General features: G+C 41.1%; 1 protein-coding gene across 7 annotated transcripts in view; it reads left to right on the forward strand.

Moving 5' to 3' along the window:
* The window catches only part of rbms3 (RNA binding motif, single stranded interacting protein), a 296,845-nt gene extending 286,990 nt beyond the window's left edge, over positions 1-9,855 (forward strand). For all 7 annotated transcript variants that reach the window (XM_064343645.1, XM_064343656.1, XM_064343667.1 and 4 more), the window contains one exon: positions 1,749-9,855. In XM_064343645.1, coding sequence (XP_064199715.1) covers positions 1,749-1,752 — 4 coding nt within the window. In that variant the 3' untranslated portion in view covers positions 1,753-9,855. The remainder of the gene's footprint in view (positions 1-1,748) is intronic.
* Positions 9,856-18,421: the final 8,566 nt, after the last annotated feature.

Here is an 18,421-nt window from a genome sequence, read left to right on the forward strand (position 1 = left end):
GTGTGTGTCCACTAATGTTAGAGTGAAAGTGAGATTGTGTGTGTCCACTAATGTGAGTGTGAGATTGTGTGTGTCCACTAATGTTAGAGTGAAAGTGAGATTGTGTGTGTCCACTAATGTTAGAGTGAAAGTGAGATTGTGTGTGTCCACTAATGTTAGAGTGAAAGTGAGATTGTGTGTGTCCACTAATGTTAGAGTGAAAGTGAGATTGTGTGTGTCCACTAATGTTAGAGTGAAAGTGAGATTATGTGTGTCCACTAATGTGAGTGTGAGATTGTGCGTGTCTACTAATGTGGGAGTGAGTGTGAGATTGTAGGATTGTCAGCTGCAGAGGGAGATGCAGGTAGAGGTGGACAGATGGCAATTTGTCTCCTCTATGACATGCAGGGGCTCCAGTTTCATTTCCCAGATCCTCCACTCGTCTGTTTGTCAAACCTTTATTACCTGGCTTGTTTTCTTTGAACAGATCTGTATGGGGAAAGATGCAGGAGAACTCTCTCCTGATTGAGCATTGTGTTTATGTAAAGTGACAGGTGCTGCTGTATGACATTTACATGGCAGACCACAGGGTTTCATTTGCCTGTGCTGTGATGTTTAGGTGTGTCTGTTTATTTGATTGTTGGCTTCGCTTAGCAATGATCCTGATTGTAATTGACACGTTTCTTAATTAGCCCTGATGAGGAAGTGGACGTGCTAACGCCACAGTTGGTGAGATCTTACCTGTCGATTAGAATTCTCAAACAGACGGATCAAGGGTCAGAGTTCATTCTCGCAGGTCATTCTCACTGAGAGAAGGTGCCCTGTTATACGCGTTTAACAACAGGCCGAATGCACAGCAACCCTGAAGTGCCGCTCGCACAATGGACACACTCATCTTCCCTAACACAACACCCTTTTGTGTTGTGAGGCATTCAGAGAGAATCTAACATAAAGTGCGGTGTTAGACACAATGTGAAAGTGCAGTACTTTGTGCAGGTTTTCTATGGGGAACGTCAGTGATAGCCAATCAGCCCTGTAGAGCAGAGGTGCAGACTGACCGAGGCGAGCTGTGACATGGTCTCCTCTCAGCCTGTGGGCTGTGTGTGTGTCTGTGTGTCTGTGTGTCTCCTCTAAGCCTGTGGGCTGTGTGTGTCTGTGTGTCTGTGTGTCTCCTCTAAGCCTGTGGGCTGCCTGTGTCTGTGTGTCTCCTCTAAGCCTGTGGGCTGTGTGTGTGCCTGTGTGTCTGTGTGTCTCCTCTAAGCCTGTGGGCTTCCTGTGTCTGTGTGTCTGTGTGTCTGTGTGTCTCCTCTAAGCCTGTGGGCTTCCTGTGTCTGTGTGTCACCTCTAAGCCTGTGGGCTGTGTGTGTGCCTGTGTGTCTGTGTGTCTCCTCTAAGCCTGTGGGCTTCCTGTGTCTGTGTGTCACCTCTAAGCCTGTGGGCTGTGTGTGTGTCTGTGTGTCTGTGTGTCACCTCTAAGCCTGTGGGCTGTGTGTGTGTCTGTGTGTCTGTGTGTCACCTCTAAGCCTGTGGGCTGTGTGTGTGCCTGTGTGTCTGTGTGTCCCCTCTCAGCCTGTGGGCTTCCTGTGTCTGTGTGTTTCCTCTAAGCCTGTGGGCTGTGTGTGTGCCTGTGTGTCTGTGTGTCCCCTCTCAGCCTGTGGGCTTCCTGTGTCTGTGTGTCTCCTCTAAGCCTGTGGGCTGTGTGTGTGCCTGTGTGTCTGTGTGTTTCCTCTAAGCCTGTGGGCTTCCTGTGCCTGTGTGTCCCCTCTCAGATAAGGACGGGAGGGAGAGCATTCCTGTGACAGCGATGCCTTGAGACGGAGAGACTGCACTGAACCTGAGGGGAGAGGGAGCGTCCGGATCGCACAGGCACCTGAAGAGATACTATTTCATTTCCTACCTGACCTGGGCGAGAAGAGAGAGAGAGGGGGGGGTGGGGTGGGGGTGGGGGTGAGGGGGAGGGGGGTTTGACACACAGTGCAGAGAGGGTCAGTCTGGTCACCTGACACCTGGGTTTATTGTCAGCCAATGAGAGGCTTGAATCTTTTTCTTCATGAAATTTCTTGACTTTAAAAAAAAATTGCAAAAGAAAAAAAAAAAATGAATGTGCAGGTAGGTTTCAGCAGTGGTGATTTTTTTTAATTAGGAGAGGAAGCATGTTTGAAAAGAAAAAAGTTGTCTTCCTCAGATATTAAGCTACTCCTTTTAATTCTTTTTACTTGTGTTAAATTTTAGTTTTCTAGAGAACTTAAGCAAGGTTTTTTCTTGAATCTTTATTGCCTTAATTTTAAGGACGTGAGAGACTTTTCCTAAAGTGATCAGTCAAGCGTCTTGTTTTTAAAAAAAAAAAAAAATTATGAATGAATGACACGGCCTCTTGGACCAATTGAATGGTGCAAGATATAAAACAGTCGAGTCGAGGTAGGAGCAGGAAATCTATAGAATAAGCTGTACAGATTTAATAAAGTTTTTTCTTTGTTAGGAGAAAACTTTAATGTTCAATCAGTGGCAAGAGAGGAGGTTTTAAAGTACAGAGGAGACAGAACGTCCATCGAGGAGGAGATCAGGAAATACAGGAATCTTTTGGATTTTCAGAATGAGAATATAATGACTGCATTGTAGGAGATGCAGGTTATTGCAAAACGCAGAACTTGTTTCTTTTTTTATTTCACATGGCAAAGTTGCTATCGATGGCATTAGTGCTTTTTATCTGCAACCTTTTTTATGAGCTTTACAAATGTTTCTAGCCCGCTTTGCTTGTCACACTGCAAAAAAAAGAAATAAGTACATAAATACATTCAAAAATAAAAACAAAAAAAAATGCCTAGCAGTGCAAAACTTCATAGATAGAAGCTTATGGTTAAAACCAGTTAGCGCAAAAGCAATAGATAGAAGAAATTGTTGACAATTTCTGTAGTCTTTCTTAGCTGTTGATCAAATGCAGCCAATGGATGGCCTATTTTATACCAAAGACAAAGAAACGCCCAGGAGCAGCAGGGGGAGATAGAGCTCTTTCTTTTCGTTTTTCATTTCAATTTGTCTGTCATTGATGTCCTTGCTCTTCATGACGTTGTTGATTTATAAGTCCTCATTTGACCTAGATGGCCGGACCAGTTTTTACTTTTGTTTTGCCATGTTTAAACTACCTTCCACCTGTGGTGTAGACTAGAGAAATCACACAGGCAGCCCAACCAATTGGGAGTCTGTGATGTTGCTTGCGAACAGATCAAAACACTGTCACTCTGGACACATTAGAAAGCAGCTGTGTATCATGTGTGCGTTTTGCTCTGTGTTGTTGCAGAAGAGGAGAGCGATGCAGTACTCCTATGAAAAGGTTAAAGGTAGAATGGTTACTGTAGAGAAATGCCAGGGGGAAGTGTCTTTGCTTCCTCCTGTTTGCTTATTGCCGGTTAACTGTTTTTATTGATGGTCTCTGTGATGGCAGTGACAAATGATTCGTTCTGTATGGTATGCAACTCGAGACTGTGTAGAGACTCTTTTTATTCTACTTCTTTATTTCTGTTTCTTTTTGTTTTTCTTCATTCATCAAGAAGACTAGCCAGTTGATAAATAAATACATAAATATATATATGTCCAGCTGGCACCTCTGTGTATTTAAACTGCATATTTAACTACCTCATTCTTTTGCCATTATCTCACAAGGAAATACTAAAAATAAAGGAAAACTTCAATCAGATGAAGAGTTAGTACAGTAGTAAGTAGTCACAAGGTAGACTGATTGCCCGGGTGGAGTTTTGTGATACTTTAAACTGTAAATATTCCACCAATTACTAGACTCCAGCTACTCCTCCAGACGTACCCCTCCAGACATGCCCCTACCTTGCTCTTAGACAGTGTTGGAGCATACAGAAATAAGCTCAGTTCTGTAGTCTCTCCACTTGTTCTGCCCTCAAACAACATTTCATTCCCTAGCAGAACAGTGTTGTGGCATTATTTTAAAGCTAACATTATGAGGATTTGAACAGGTTTTGCTTTCTTTGTTTGGCAGGTGATGGCAAAGACTCTCAATGATTGTGCAGGGAATTGTGGTGGGAAGTATAACCACCATGTTGCATCCAGCTATTTTAATTATGTGTAGAATTTTTCAAAACAATCAGATTGTGTTTTGAGTGCCTTTCTCTGAGGTTTAACCAAAAATGATGTTTCTTAAAATGCAAAAGCACACAAAAGATCAGTTTAAATACTTAAAAAAGCTTTTCCAAAAATAGAATTTGTCTTAGTTCTAAATGTACAGTACATTCATACAATAAGGTGCTAAGCAGAAAGTGATGAACTCAAAGAGACTATTAGCAAGAGGCTTGCTGGCTGTCTCTGATTAGCTGCTTGTAACTTGTACGCCCTGCATTTTGAGTGATTTAAATAAAATAAAAATACTATGAATAAAAATTCACAATGAAGAATAACCATAATTGTCATTCAGAAAATGTAGAAACACCTGCCACTTAAACTTCAAAATCTTGATTTGCCAGTTTGAATATTAAAGTGTCTGCAGGACTGAGGACTGTGTGAATTCCATTGATGGAAGTAAACGATCTGATTTATCTTCCCATTCATTCAGACTCTAACACATCACAAAGATCCACCTGGGCTTCACAGTCGATCCAGTTGGGAGATAGCTGTACTGCTGTAGGTCTGTCATCTTTATGACCTATTGGATACTGGGTATAGAACACCATTCACACTTTAATTGCTGACAGTTTAAATACACAGGGTGAGCTTTATGTTTGTGGCTGCTATTGGTCTGTTTCACTTTCTTGTTTTCCCTTTTTTTACCATATGCTTTTGATGATTTTTTATTGAATAGCTCATTCATAGTATCATTGTTGCAGTCAGGCACTTTTTATATGTACAAACCATCCTTTAGAGTCTTGTACAACTTCCTACCCCCCCTCTTTGCTTGCTGCCGAAAATTGTTCTATAAAAAGGGAAAAACAATATTTAATTGAAGAGGATTTGGAACTAATGTCCACATGGAATTGAACAAATTGATTTTAGGGGACTTTAACTAGTTTCAGCAAAATAAGGATGTTGTATGCTTATATTTTTTGAGACTATTTAATTCCATTAAATATTTTGTAAAATGTCAGTCTGCAAAAACTCAAAATACAGAGCTGATTTACTGATTTTTTAAGCAAGAGCTACATTTCCTTGGTTAAAGACTCCACGGCTGAGGTTCAGTAATGACTCTGTAGATAAGAGAGAGGGACCCCTGTCTATGCCTGTAAGACTTACTGTAAAAATATTGTAGGAATTCCCCACACACTTTTCTAAAAGCTTCTCCCCCAACCATGGATTGTTCTTCTGCCTCTATTGGGGTGTAACTGGGTGCATTGACCAGCTGGCAGGTGCTGTTCTTACGGAAGCGTTGTGAGCGCACTGTACAGTAGAGTCTCCTGGACCATGACAAGATGGCCGCCGTCCTTGGAGTGTGTAGCACCCTGCCTCATGCCATGAACAGTCCTGTGCTGAGAAAGACCATCTCACTTCTCCTCTTTAGTCCAAGAAGGAAAGAAAACATAGAACTTTGTTGTTATTGTTTTTTATATGCTGTAACTTTTTTGTCTCCTGCCTTTTTGAGAAACAACTCGAACATATTAGCTGCTACAAAGTATTCAGTATTCAAGAGCCAGGACTTTGGGGACAGGGGAAGGTGTCGCCAGCTTAACATGGTCAAGTTCATATTTGAACCTCATTTTATACCGCTGTGCATTCAGATCCTGCTGTCATTCAGTCATTCCATTTAGACCTGCAAGGTTCCTTCACGTTAACGATTTCTGACAGAGGCTTACACAGTGAGGCTTACCTCCTGCAGTCAGCCAAATCACAGTTGTTCCAGTTTTTATCAGTAGAGCTGTAGAATAATACCTAGAAAAACATCTCACACTTAGCCCTCTGCAGTGGTTACTGGTTCTCTTAGGTGGTTTAAAGTAAATGCAACCTGTTTTGGAACTTTGCTCATTTTGTCTGACTTGCACAAAAACTGTCACTCACAGAAATGTCTTCTTTTAAAAAAAAACAGATGGTCAAGTCCCAGCACAGCTCCTCCAGTGGTCATTGTCTCGTAATGCTAATTTGTGGCTATGTTCATTGGTTGTAATAATGTCCACCTGTCCAAAACGGGACAGTAACCATGAACAAGCTTGATCCCAAACATACTTCAGCCATACTAGCGACAATTGTAACAGTAGCCCCATTTATTTATGTCCATTTGTGTGTGTAAGGGGGTATGAGAGAGAGTAAATATTTAGGAAAAAATAGCAAGAATGTGTGTTTGTGTATGTATCTCCTACTGATTACAGACAATGTTGATGTTTCAACACATTTGATACCCTGCACATAAAATAAGAAAGTACCCTAGAGTTCAGGTTTCCCAGACTGTAGGCTTGTGTTTTAGTTTTCTGAGGCAGTGGTGTCACCAGTTTGTCTCCACCATGTGACCTGCAGGGATGTAAACTTGCGTTTCAATGGTTATCCTCCAGGGGGCCCCACAGGCACTCCAACTATACAGTCAAGTAACTAATCATACAATTGAGTTTCTGATTGTGACATTTATAGAAACAATTGGTTGATTTATTATGGGAGAGTCAGGAAGGAAAGTGAACATGGATGGAAGTTTAAATGCTGTGAGAAGCATGTCTTTGAGGCAGTGGTCCTCACCCCTGGTCCTGGAGAGCTGCAGGGACTGCTGGCTTTCATTGTTACTCAGCACTTGAGTAGCGCAGCAATTGATCAGTTAAAGTAGCTGATTACAATTAATTTAGGTAACCTGGTTTTTTGGTTTGAATCAGTCACTAACCTTAAGGAAGAAACAAAAACCAGTGGACTCTGTCTCTCCAGAACCAGGATTGAGTTTTGCTGCAGTAAAAAAAAAGAAAAGAAAATGCATCCATATTTCATATAGGCATTTCCCACTGCTTCTAACAGATCATATTATGCCCCTGTACAAAATGTAAAAATGCAGTAGCATGTCCACGGTAGTCCATATTTAACACTTGTCACTTGTAAACATCACTGCCAATCATCATCTGTGCTTAATTAGAGGCAATTACTACAAACTCATCAGTTTAGATGATTAGCATGGAAACAGTACTGAGGTGGCACAAATGGGATAATTGTTTGAGAAGTGGCTTGACAAAGAAGTTGTTGCAACCTCTAGCTGGCAGGGGAGTGAAATATCATGTAAACGAGTAAACAAGGGGGGACAAACTGGTGGTTGTAGACTTTAGATAACTTACCACCCCTGCTTTATGCATTAAGGTGCCTGTTCCACTCCAAGGAGATGGTGGTTTTTTGCCTAACCAGCATCAAAACCACTCGATTCTAATAGGAAGAAGTGACACAAAAAAGCAAGTAGCAACATCTTCAGTTCTGAACTGCATTCAGACTGCACTCATCTGGCAACAAGTCCTTGAGGAGTAACGTGCTGCAACCCAGCATGCAAATTTCTGTCGCATTTTCATTTGCTACCTCTCCCCTCTCAGGAGCACGTCCTGGCAGCAGCTGGCCTTCATCTTGCCTCATTTGAGAGCCCCATCCCGCTAGATGTTGATTAATGTGAGTCCTCCACTGCCAAGAATACAAATGTACATGCAAATCGTTGGCCACACCATGCCGGATATTCTTCACTGTCTCCGCTCTTTAAAACATTGCTTTGCTCCTTTTTTGTTTTATTAATGCTTTAGAAGGATTGCCTAATATATTTTCCCACCCATGTGATTTGTCCGCCATCTTGATTGAATAAATGTTAGAATTTTAACAGCGTCATGTGACTGAGAACAGCAAGGGCTGTCATTTATAGCCACTACATTCAAATTTTTTTAATGTTCTTGATTGGCCAACACTATTTGAGCTCCTCAATCCTGGTAGTTTGATATGCGGCATTTTTTATTACTGTGTCCTTTCATCACGGACAAGATAGAATTGAGACAGGTAATTTAAATGGACATTGGCAGAGGTTTGAGTCACATTCACTGAGTGTTAGTGGTGTGTCATTCGCAAATGATTCAGTCTTTTTAATGAGTCTCTTAGTTGACAGAAATTAACTGCATTACCTCCATGTAGATTTATTCATTTGCTTCTTTCCACTCTGCTCAACCATTACTACTAGCAGATGGGCTCTATTTGGATATTTATAATGAGAAACTGTCAAGACAAAGATAGATACTTTTGAGCTGGGTGTGCTGCATTTATTTGAAAAACTCATTGTGGAGGACTCAGTACGCAAAGCCTCAAATGAACAAGGAGAATTAGGGTATCCTGTTCTGAAAGAAAATGGGGGACTGACAGAACTGATCCGGGTGATCATAAGTAAGAGGCAGGCTGCTCACTTGTAACTTAGTCACTTGTAATGTTACTGTGCTGCAATGCTAGAGGTGGGTTGTTCAGAACCAATGGCACTTCCTCAATGACTTTTTTAAGTGAACCATTGGAGTTGATTCACCTCAACAAGAGCTGTTCATTTGACTCCCCTGGCCAATTACCCTCTGCAACAGAAGTAAAAGTGAAAAGTTAAAAGATAGAGATAATAATAATATGATGAAGAAACAAGGGTGCTTTTCATCCATTGAAATAAATTCTGTGGGAAATTTAATCCCATGAAACTGATGTTGTTATTGGATTGATTTGCTATAAAATGTGGACTAATGTGACTTTGCATTACAGTAAACTCTTTATTTGAGCTTTTATTTTAAGTATGTGCTTCAATGGTCAAATTGGCAATGTGTTTCAACTTCCCACTATTCATCACAGAAAACTGCTCAACAAATATAAATGCAGCCTGCTTTGCCCTGGATGTGGCCTGCTTTTGACCTAGTAGTTTAATTTGCATACTAAACAAGGCAAAAAAGCACAAAAAGAATGAATATTGCATTAATATGGACAATGAAATGCTTGAGCCTCTGCTGATTCACTGGTTTTGGTTGAACCAGAGAGAAATTGAACAGATCGATTCGGGAGTCAAATGAACTTTGCTTCTTTTGGTGAGCAAATCCAAAAGAACCAACTCTCCTAAAGGACACTGAATGCCCATCACTACTTAAAATCATTACTTCTGATTTTTGACTTGTAATTTGTACAGTGTGCTCATGTTAAAAGGAAAGAGAATATCCACATATGCGTTGTGTAGATGCGAAATGTGTAGATTCCCCCACAAAAAGTTATTGATCACACATCACATTTCAATTCATGTAAAATTATTGCCAGGTAAAACTGACAAAGTATGTTTGGAAGCATATTTTTAATGTAGACATATGTTGTAGATTGTAGGCTGATATTCACAGCACTATTGAGCATGGGTGTTGTCACAAGTGAACACAAGAGGAGTGTTGGGTGATTAATTTGGCCATCTGTGTGAGGCACAAGATGCTTAAGTGCTCCAGACAGAGGTAAACTGTTTTACATTTCAGTAGTTTCAACAGAGATGGCAGTCAGCTCATGGCCTATGCTAGAATAAGATGAGAATTAGGCTTAGATGTGCTATTGTTCAGCTGGCTCACTTCCCCCTACGTCCTGCTCTGGCTCATAAAAAACAAAGGTATTGGAGTAACGTAGAGGAAAATAATCAAAAAAATGTTCTACCAAATTCATTGAAAAACAGCAAAACCTCTATTAGACTTTAAATTATTAAAGTGAGGAAAAAAAGAACATATTTATGAAGTCGTTTTTGTACAGGTGTTTAAAAAGAAGATGCGACAGAATGGTTCTACGATGCTATTTTTTTATTTGCAGCGCAGTCATGTCTCCATGTCTTCGAATTGTGATCCAGAGATTTTCTGAAGATCAGTGGATGTTAGGTTTAAACTTCTGTTTTATTATTTTTTTCTTTGATGAAGCTTTCAATAAAAAAGGAAAAAAACTGTCCTTAATTGTTTAATCGCTGTTTTCACACACAACAGACATGCACTCACCCAGTATACTTGCAGACATTCACACACAGTATACTTACATTCATGTTCACGTAGTACACTTTACATGCAATTGCGCGAGCACACACAGTGTTCAGGAGTAGTTTAACTACATGTTGTTAAACTATTAGTTTAATTGCATTTTTGCAGTAGCTTGCTGGTAATTAAACTACATTCAGATTTGTGTGGCCATTTTAATACATTTTTTTGTCATTTTGAAGTGTACAGAATTTACCAACTGCTTTTTGCCTTTAAATATTTTTTTCCAAACCGCTTTGACCAAATACCACCTCCTCTCTCTTTCCCTCTGTTCCTGGTTGGTGAGAAGTACTCCAACAGCAGTCAACTGCCTCACATTGCTGGTTCCCTCCTGAGCTGTATAGTGATTCTCCCCATGTGCAAAAAGAAGGCAATGCTCACACGCATGTCTGGGGGACATTATAATGATAATTATACATTTTTGACAATTTTTTGCAAGTTTGAACTACACTTTTTGAGTAATTGTAGTTTTGTAGTGCTTCTTAGAAACTTCCACAGTATTCACTACATTCAGTGATATTTCCCAACAATTTTTCAAGCAGACACACTACGCAGTCATACTATACTTACACATTCACACAGACACACATACACAGTATACTTCTACTTACAGACGTTCACACAGACACACATACACAGTATACTTATACTTACAGACATTCACTTGCTACACACAGTTCTACCTTCAACATTCATCTTGCATATCCTTGCACTATCGCAGACCTTAGCAACTGCCATAGTTAATGTGTCAGTCTCAGACATTTACTTTTGATCACACATCACAGACTATAGATACAGTAAACTGCTTATAAATAAGAGTAAGAGGAGTAGGGGAGGAAAGGAGGATCAATCAATGATTGCAAATCCAGCGTTTCACTCCCATTTTGGCTGATCAATGAGTCAAGTCAGAGTAATGCATATTTACTGCTGCCACGCTAAAAAATGGTTCTTTTTAATACAGCCTTCTGCTATACCAGAAAAATCAGCTACAACGCTGTGAGATGCTTATTTTAAAAGAACTTTACCGGAACCACATCCTGCATCTGTACTGCATCACATGCCACCTATCTGTATCAGCCTCAATACCACAATCCACTGCTATTCCATAATTTCCTCCATACCACACAATTTGCTATGCTTCAGCCAACAACTATTATCCTTGTAAGCCTTTATACCTCTAAAGTACTATACTGTACAAAGCCACCTATACCTAACAGTCTAGCACATACCATAGTCACTCTATACCATAATACTGCTATGGTATTACCATAACTACCTCTATACGACAAACTGCTTAGTATTACCATAACTACCCTCTATACCACAAGACTGCTATAGGTATTACCATACTACCCTCTATACACAAACTGCTATAGGTATTACCATAATACCACTACCTATACCACAAACTGCTATAGGTATTACCATAACTACCCTCTATACCACAAACTGCTATAGGTATTACCATAACTACCCTCTATACCACAAACTGCTATAGGTATTACCATAACTAGCCTCTATACCACAAAACTGCTATAGGTATTACCATAACTACCCTCTATACCACAAACTGCTGTAGGTATTACCATAACTAGCCTCTATACCACAATACTGCTATAGGTATTAACATGACTACCTCTATACCACAATACTGCTATAGGTATTACCATAATTACCATAACTACCCTCTATGCCACAAACTGCTATTGGTATTACCACAGCTGCTGTCTATACCACAAACTGCTCTACTGTAAGTAGTACCACAGCCAAACGCTATACCACATATATCTGCTATAGATATTGCCCCCCAGCTCGTACCAAACCTTACTATATACAGGTTCTATGCATCTTCTGCCATTCCTAGAACTGCATAAATAAAATAACTGCACCTCCAGCTCTTAGCAGTAGCACCGTAGCTTTCAGCTGAGCCCAGGCCCGCTGTTCTATATATTAAATCAGTCAACTGGGCGGCACATTTTCCCTGGCCAAGCCAATGCAATCCAAAAGCAGTATCTGCGACATTTTGCACTTATTGTTAAATTGAACAACGCCACAGTGTTCTTTAAACTTTGGAAGGCACCTCACAAAAAGAAAAGGTGTCTCGATGACAAACGGGCCCAGTTTTTCAGAACTATATAGTGTAACTTTCTACTGCAGTTGTATTAAGCTTGACCTTCCTGGCTTATTTCAATACATACATACCTGTTTAAGCAGCCAGCCTACTGTAAGATACAGGAAGATGTCAGTGAGGCGTGCCAAGGCAGCTCGTGAAAGCACAGATGTGATGAAAGGATCACATCCCAGTTTGTTTATCCACATGCAGCAGCAGCTCTGGTCATGTGGGTTCACAAAGTCGCTGGATTTGGACAGAACAGCATTTCTCCTCCACCACTCACCGCAGGAAATCTCCAGGAAATTTTGCTTCCCACACCCAGACTTCCATGCCTGTCTGCAGTTTGACCCACGCTGTTCTTGACTTCTTTCGGTAAATGCGTATTTATCTAACTCATCAACTGCTGATTTACCTCTGAAGCCTCCTCCCCCTTTAACCCTCTCGCCTCTCTTTCTTTCTTTCTTTCTTTCTTTCTCTCTCTCTCTTCCTATCTCCCTCCACCCGTCCTCTTTCTATCTCCCATCTATCTCACTCCCCTCTGTCACCACTTCTGTCTTTCTTTATCTGTCCTGTCTGTCTTCCACTGCTCATCCTCTTTCTTACTCTGACAGTTCCCTTCTGCAGGTTTGTGTGGCTTTGGATCAGCCATTGAATATTTGTGGCAGTGGCCAATACAAGACTGAATGTTTTCTTAAGAATTAAATGGAATTGAGTCATATAGGCCTATGGGTCACCAGGAAAAACTACCTTTACTTAAATAATAACAATCTTTTTCTGACTTAATACAATCACCAAATTAGCCTCAGTTAATCTTGTACAGGATTTTAACTACTGAAGTTGACCATATGTATGTATAGAAGGAAGAAACTGGAATTGTCTTAGATCCAGTTGGTTTATCTTGGAGCTGTGTTGCTTGTGATGGCACCATGGAAACAGGCTGCCAAGGAAACAAACATTTTCCCACATGCGGTAAAACTGATTTGAGGCAGTGTAACTCTGCACTCTGCCTGGGCTTCCAGATCAAACATGGACATCTGTAAAAACAGTCTATTTAATCCTTTCCATTGTATCACCTTGAATGGCACAATTCCCATTATAGTCATGCTTTCAGTATGTTTGCTGGATGTATTTGATTGAGATTGATGTATATGATTGGGGATATTTAATTTTGGGGGTGGTATGTTGGAAATTCTACAGTGACACATGTCATTTTCCATAGGAATGGTGTTTTGTTGCGGCCTGTTTGAATTAATTTATATCTTATGTTGTATATTTTCCTCTTACTACATCAAGCGGAATTAACCGGTCCTGGTGCAAAGTGAACATTCCAGCATTCAAATATGTTATATGTGCCCCAGACCACTAGAGGGCAGTGTATTGCTGAAAATGATAACTTTTCTTGGGCTAAAATGTATTTCTCTGTTCACAGTTCTCTGTTGCTGTTGGAAAAAGTGACTTCAAGCAGCCATAAAGAAGGATATATGTGGCAGTTATATTCATCAGGGGGTTATTTAGGGCAAGGAATTAATACTGTATCTGTGTGAAATCTAAAAATGTTAGATAGTTACCCAGGCAGCATTTTCCCTTATTTTGTTTGGATTGATGGAGGTAATTCTGCTCTTAATTAGCTGCTGTAATCAGCTACATTACCAACCTTAGAACTAATTGCATTATAGTGCAAATTACAAAAGTTTTAAGGAGTGAGGCACCGCATGTGGTGTGGCCATCAACAACAGAAGTTTGGCATAGTATACCAATTTGCAGTTCTGTACGAGTAGATTGATTACGTTTTAAGGAGAGTGCCAGTAGGTGTTAAATTGCCTTTTTATTCAAGAGCAGTAATGATTAACAGGCCTATTCAAATGTTGTGTGTGAGAGTGCATTGTTCTTGGTGAGGCCAGTTCTGTCAGAGGCCTGCGGCTCTTTGTTCTGAAGACAAGTACGAAAGCTAACACCCGCATTTCCCGAATGCCATCTGTGTTACTAATTGGTGACAAGGGTAATTATAAATCACAGCCTCTTACCAGCCACTGGAACAATGACCATATTAACTCATTGGCGGCATTAGCCAGCGACAAACAGCCCTTTCTGTGAATTAACAGGCGGCCCCCGGGGCCGTATTCCCATTATGAATTACAGCAATTGTGCTGCAGGAATTCAGAGGGGCTCCAGCTCCACTGAAGTGAACAATGGTAAAGCCCAGACAATTGGTGTGCCATAGAATTGGGCCAGTGTGCCATGGAACCATGCCAGCATTGGGCCTTTTCCAGGGGTGTGGTATCCTCCCAGAACCCCCCAGGAACCTGGGATGGGTTTTCCCTTTTGTTTTCAGGGCATTGGGTCTTCCCGTGACCACATGTTGAACAGGCGTCGCTGGAGGCACGTGTGAACCCCCCCCCCCACCCCCCACCACCACCAGCACCACCAGCACCACCAGCACCCAAGCACGCCCCCCCCCGAGTCTAGTTCTGTGTCCCCCACAGCAAGAGAGCACACCATTCTGACCCCTTCATGCCCCCTATTCCCTCCAACCTGACTAGACAACCTGACTCACTCACACATTGTTCCCAAAACGAAGAAATAAGACATAAACAGACTGGCCAACAATTTATGGGAAATTTGGACATAGTAGACAGTCTAGCCAACACTTACTGGAAGGTTTGCATACAACCCCCCCAAATTCCTGCATCTTTCTGCATCTGGAACACCACCCTCAAAAACATGTTTTTATTACATCTGGACACACTGTCAGAGGCATTTTTCAGTTTTCAGCAAACAGTTTACGGCTTCATCGGGATTTTTTTTTGCATATAGTGCTAACAATTATAATTTCTTTTCTGCTCTGTGTAGCAAATAAGAGCTATATACATGTTACTAATAAATGTAATGTTATGGATTCTAAATCTACCTGCTCTCTATCTTGTTTGGTTGTACCAAAAAACAGAAATATGAAATTAATTAATGAAGGTAATTTTATTCATGCACACCCCCAGCCAGTATTCACCTCTGGGTCTGAGGTGCTCAGCTCTGTGATTAGTTGTGTGACAGGGGATAATGTCTACCATTGGTTAGCCCTCACAGAGAATCTTTAGAAAGCTTGGGGGTGCATAGGGGGCTATGAGATTGCAGGATAAAGGTGCAAGTTATCAGACTGCTGCCTGATCACCTGCTGACTGTGAAGACTATGCATACTCACCAAGAAGGCTCACTCACTCACACTCTTCTATGTCTGAGTCTTCAAAGACATAATTGTTTTTTAACAATGTTAATGCTACGGTTCAAAAGCCACGTCATCCTGTCTTTTCATTCCAGATTATCAGTGAAGATTTTGTGATTGATTGCAGCATTTCTGCAATGTATGTACTGTGCGTGCCCCTGATTGCTTTGAGAAGAGAAAGTCATTCTGGTTAGAATTTACTTTGGGCTGTAACAATAGACACCCTGAAAAAACTTGGCAGTGTATAGAAACATTTGGTCACGTGACTCTTCCTGTTAAGCTGGACACTGGACTTGTTTAAGGCTTCTGACCGTAGAAATAGACTGCTTCTTCTGAAGCAGGCCCAGGGAAAGGAGAAGACCATTTCCTTTGCGTATGAATAAAATACTGTGGGCTGCAGCCCATAGCACATGGACATATGGAGGCATTGGGGACACAGACTGAGATCAACAGACAGACTGAGCACCTTTCATCAAATGGCTTTCAACGTGAAACACTGAACATTTAATTACAATGACTGTGTGTGGTGAGCTAGGGAGTCAAAACCATGGATATGGAATTCCAACTGGAGCCTGGGCTTTTGGTGAGGATGGAAAGTTGTGGTTAAAGAGGAGGATTTGTGGCCCGAGAGGGGAGAATATCTTTATCAGTGAATGGGTCTTACAGAGCCACAGCCGGTGGAAGGAATGAGGAAGCTGTGACCTCTGACCTTTCAGCTGTCAGTTCTCATGTGCCCCCCCCCCTTCCACCCACGCCAGCATGACACATTGCTCCCCAGAATAAGGAGATAACGGAACGCCCGCACTGACCTTTCACCTCCCAGCTCCACCCTGATGCACGCCGTGACCGCGCCCGCTCTCCACGCTGTCCCCCACAATGCTCACATTTACGCCTGACATTTGGCGAGGAGAGGGGGGCCGCGGTGGGGTTCTGTCGGACAGCTCTGCCTCAGAACGCAAACACAAGCGCCTTTGTCCCGCACAGCGAGTACGGCATTCTTATCCCACATCCTTCACAGCCTCCGCCCGTCCAGCGGAAACACTGTGGCAGGCCTCTTCATCCGACCAGCTGGAGAACAAAGCAATGTGATACATTCATTGATGTTATTAATATGTGCTGTATGTTATAGCAGGGGGGTGTAGTAGTAGTACAAGTAGTGGTGGTGTAGTTAAGTTATTCTACTGTCAATGCTTTCTATAAAAAGAGGGCATTGTTTTGTATACGTCATGAACTTCTAGTATGGATCATGCCGCTGTGGAAGGTGCCTCTTTGTGATATGACATTTCGCAGCTGTGCTGATCTTGTGTAACAGTGGAAGTCACCAATGCTTTGAGGAGGATCAAATGATTCGTGTTTTCATTCCAGAGATGAACAGATTACAACTTGTACTGTATTCAATCTGGCCATGCAAGGCATGTGTACAAACCATGTACATTATCTACAAGGCATTGCTGTTCAAAGTGTCCTTTGATTCTAGTACGGTGAAAAAGTATAAAATCTCCACCAGTTTCTCTTCTGTAGGGATAGTGGGTGAGTAGAGGGTGACATTCAGTGATGATTATCATGTGGCCCTCAGGACCCATGAGACAGGGAAAAAACTGAAAGTTTGGTTTAGGACAGGATGGTACACAAGCGTAACAATGGGATGGACAGTGAAGAGTGGATTTAAGTAGCAGTACAGTAATGCTTCTCTATGTTTCTGTTCTGGGGAATTAAAATAAATATTTATTTTTTAAAATTAATAATTTTTGATATGAAAGTAGAGTATCTGCAGTGTTAGTGCTATTGACATGCCTTCTTTCAAGGATTCACTGAAATTGTACTTCAGCACTGAGAAATTCTTCCTCTTTTATCCCATCAGTCCAGACCTATAATACATACGTACTTTAAAGAGACCAAAACTGCATCTTTTCAGACAGGGGAAACAGACTTTATTTTCAAAATATCAACCTTTTCTTGACCTGTTATTTTGTGTTTATTCTGAAAATTTAGACTTTATACTGTGATTGCAGATCTTTATTCTATATTCAGATCTTAACAAAACGTCAACTAGTGTATTTGAGTAACAAGGCATGCTCTCAGGTTAATTCGCTAACTAGGTGTTTCATTAGCAGTGGTGCCCTTGATAGCTTGATATGCTTGATAGTTTGCTGGCTGGGCATGTTCTGTTGGCTGTTTCCTCTCTACGTCCACAGAGTTGAGGGGCAAAGTTCAATACCGCGGGATAGCTTCCTGTTCCTACTACAGCTTAAAAAGATATAAAAGGTAACATTTTTTTTCCCCAAATCATGATGATTTTGGATATGAGTCAAAATTATTCTTTTAAATATAACTAAATATTATGATTGTAGATAAGTTTGCAGCGTCACCATTTAACACAGTAAGTTGTTGAAATACTTAGTGTGTTTTAGACCATGTGCTGTTGCTGTTAGTAGTGTAATACTGTCACTTTCAGTAATAAAATTTGGAAAACAAATGATTGAAGAAAAAAAGATTTGTGTTGTGGACATAATCTGACCACATTTTGCATGTTTCAGTTTGTACACCCTCTAACATTTTGGGTGCACTACGCCCCTGGAGGAGTAAAATTATTTCCATTTTGGCTTATGTACACAACTGCACATGAGCAGTATTCTTTACAATTAATGTAAAGTATTGTGCATTTGTGCAGTAATCTATTTATTTAAAATGAATGCACAGAACATTGATTAATTGGATACCTGAGTACTTTTGTTTGTTTTGTTTTCTAAAGAACATGAAACTTGCTGTGCTGAAAAATAGCAATGATATCTCTTTTCCAGCATCTCCAGCACTCCAGATATGATTGAATATCTGCGCAGACTCCGGTCATGAACTGTCTGCTTCCACAACTGTACGCAGCTGTCAGCCAAATAACAGTTGCGATAGTGCTGGCTTCCCCATGAGATTCTAAGCCTCTGATGGTTTTTCTGTCACAGTGTTGAGTTGCCTAAACACCAGACTTTGCATGTCTGGCTGGCCGGCTGGCTGGCTGGCCGGCCTTGGTATACAAAAACTAGCTTGTTGCACCAACATGGGGGGGATAGAATTGTTGGATCTAGCATCCCTTTGTGGCTACAATGCATTTATGATGGAAATCTTATTGGATAGTCTTCTAAATTTAATGCAGGTGTG

This window comes from Anguilla rostrata, chromosome 1, assembly GCF_018555375.3.
Source record: "Anguilla rostrata isolate EN2019 chromosome 1, ASM1855537v3, whole genome shotgun sequence".
Lineage (NCBI taxonomy): Eukaryota > Metazoa > Chordata > Actinopteri > Anguilliformes > Anguillidae > Anguilla > Anguilla rostrata.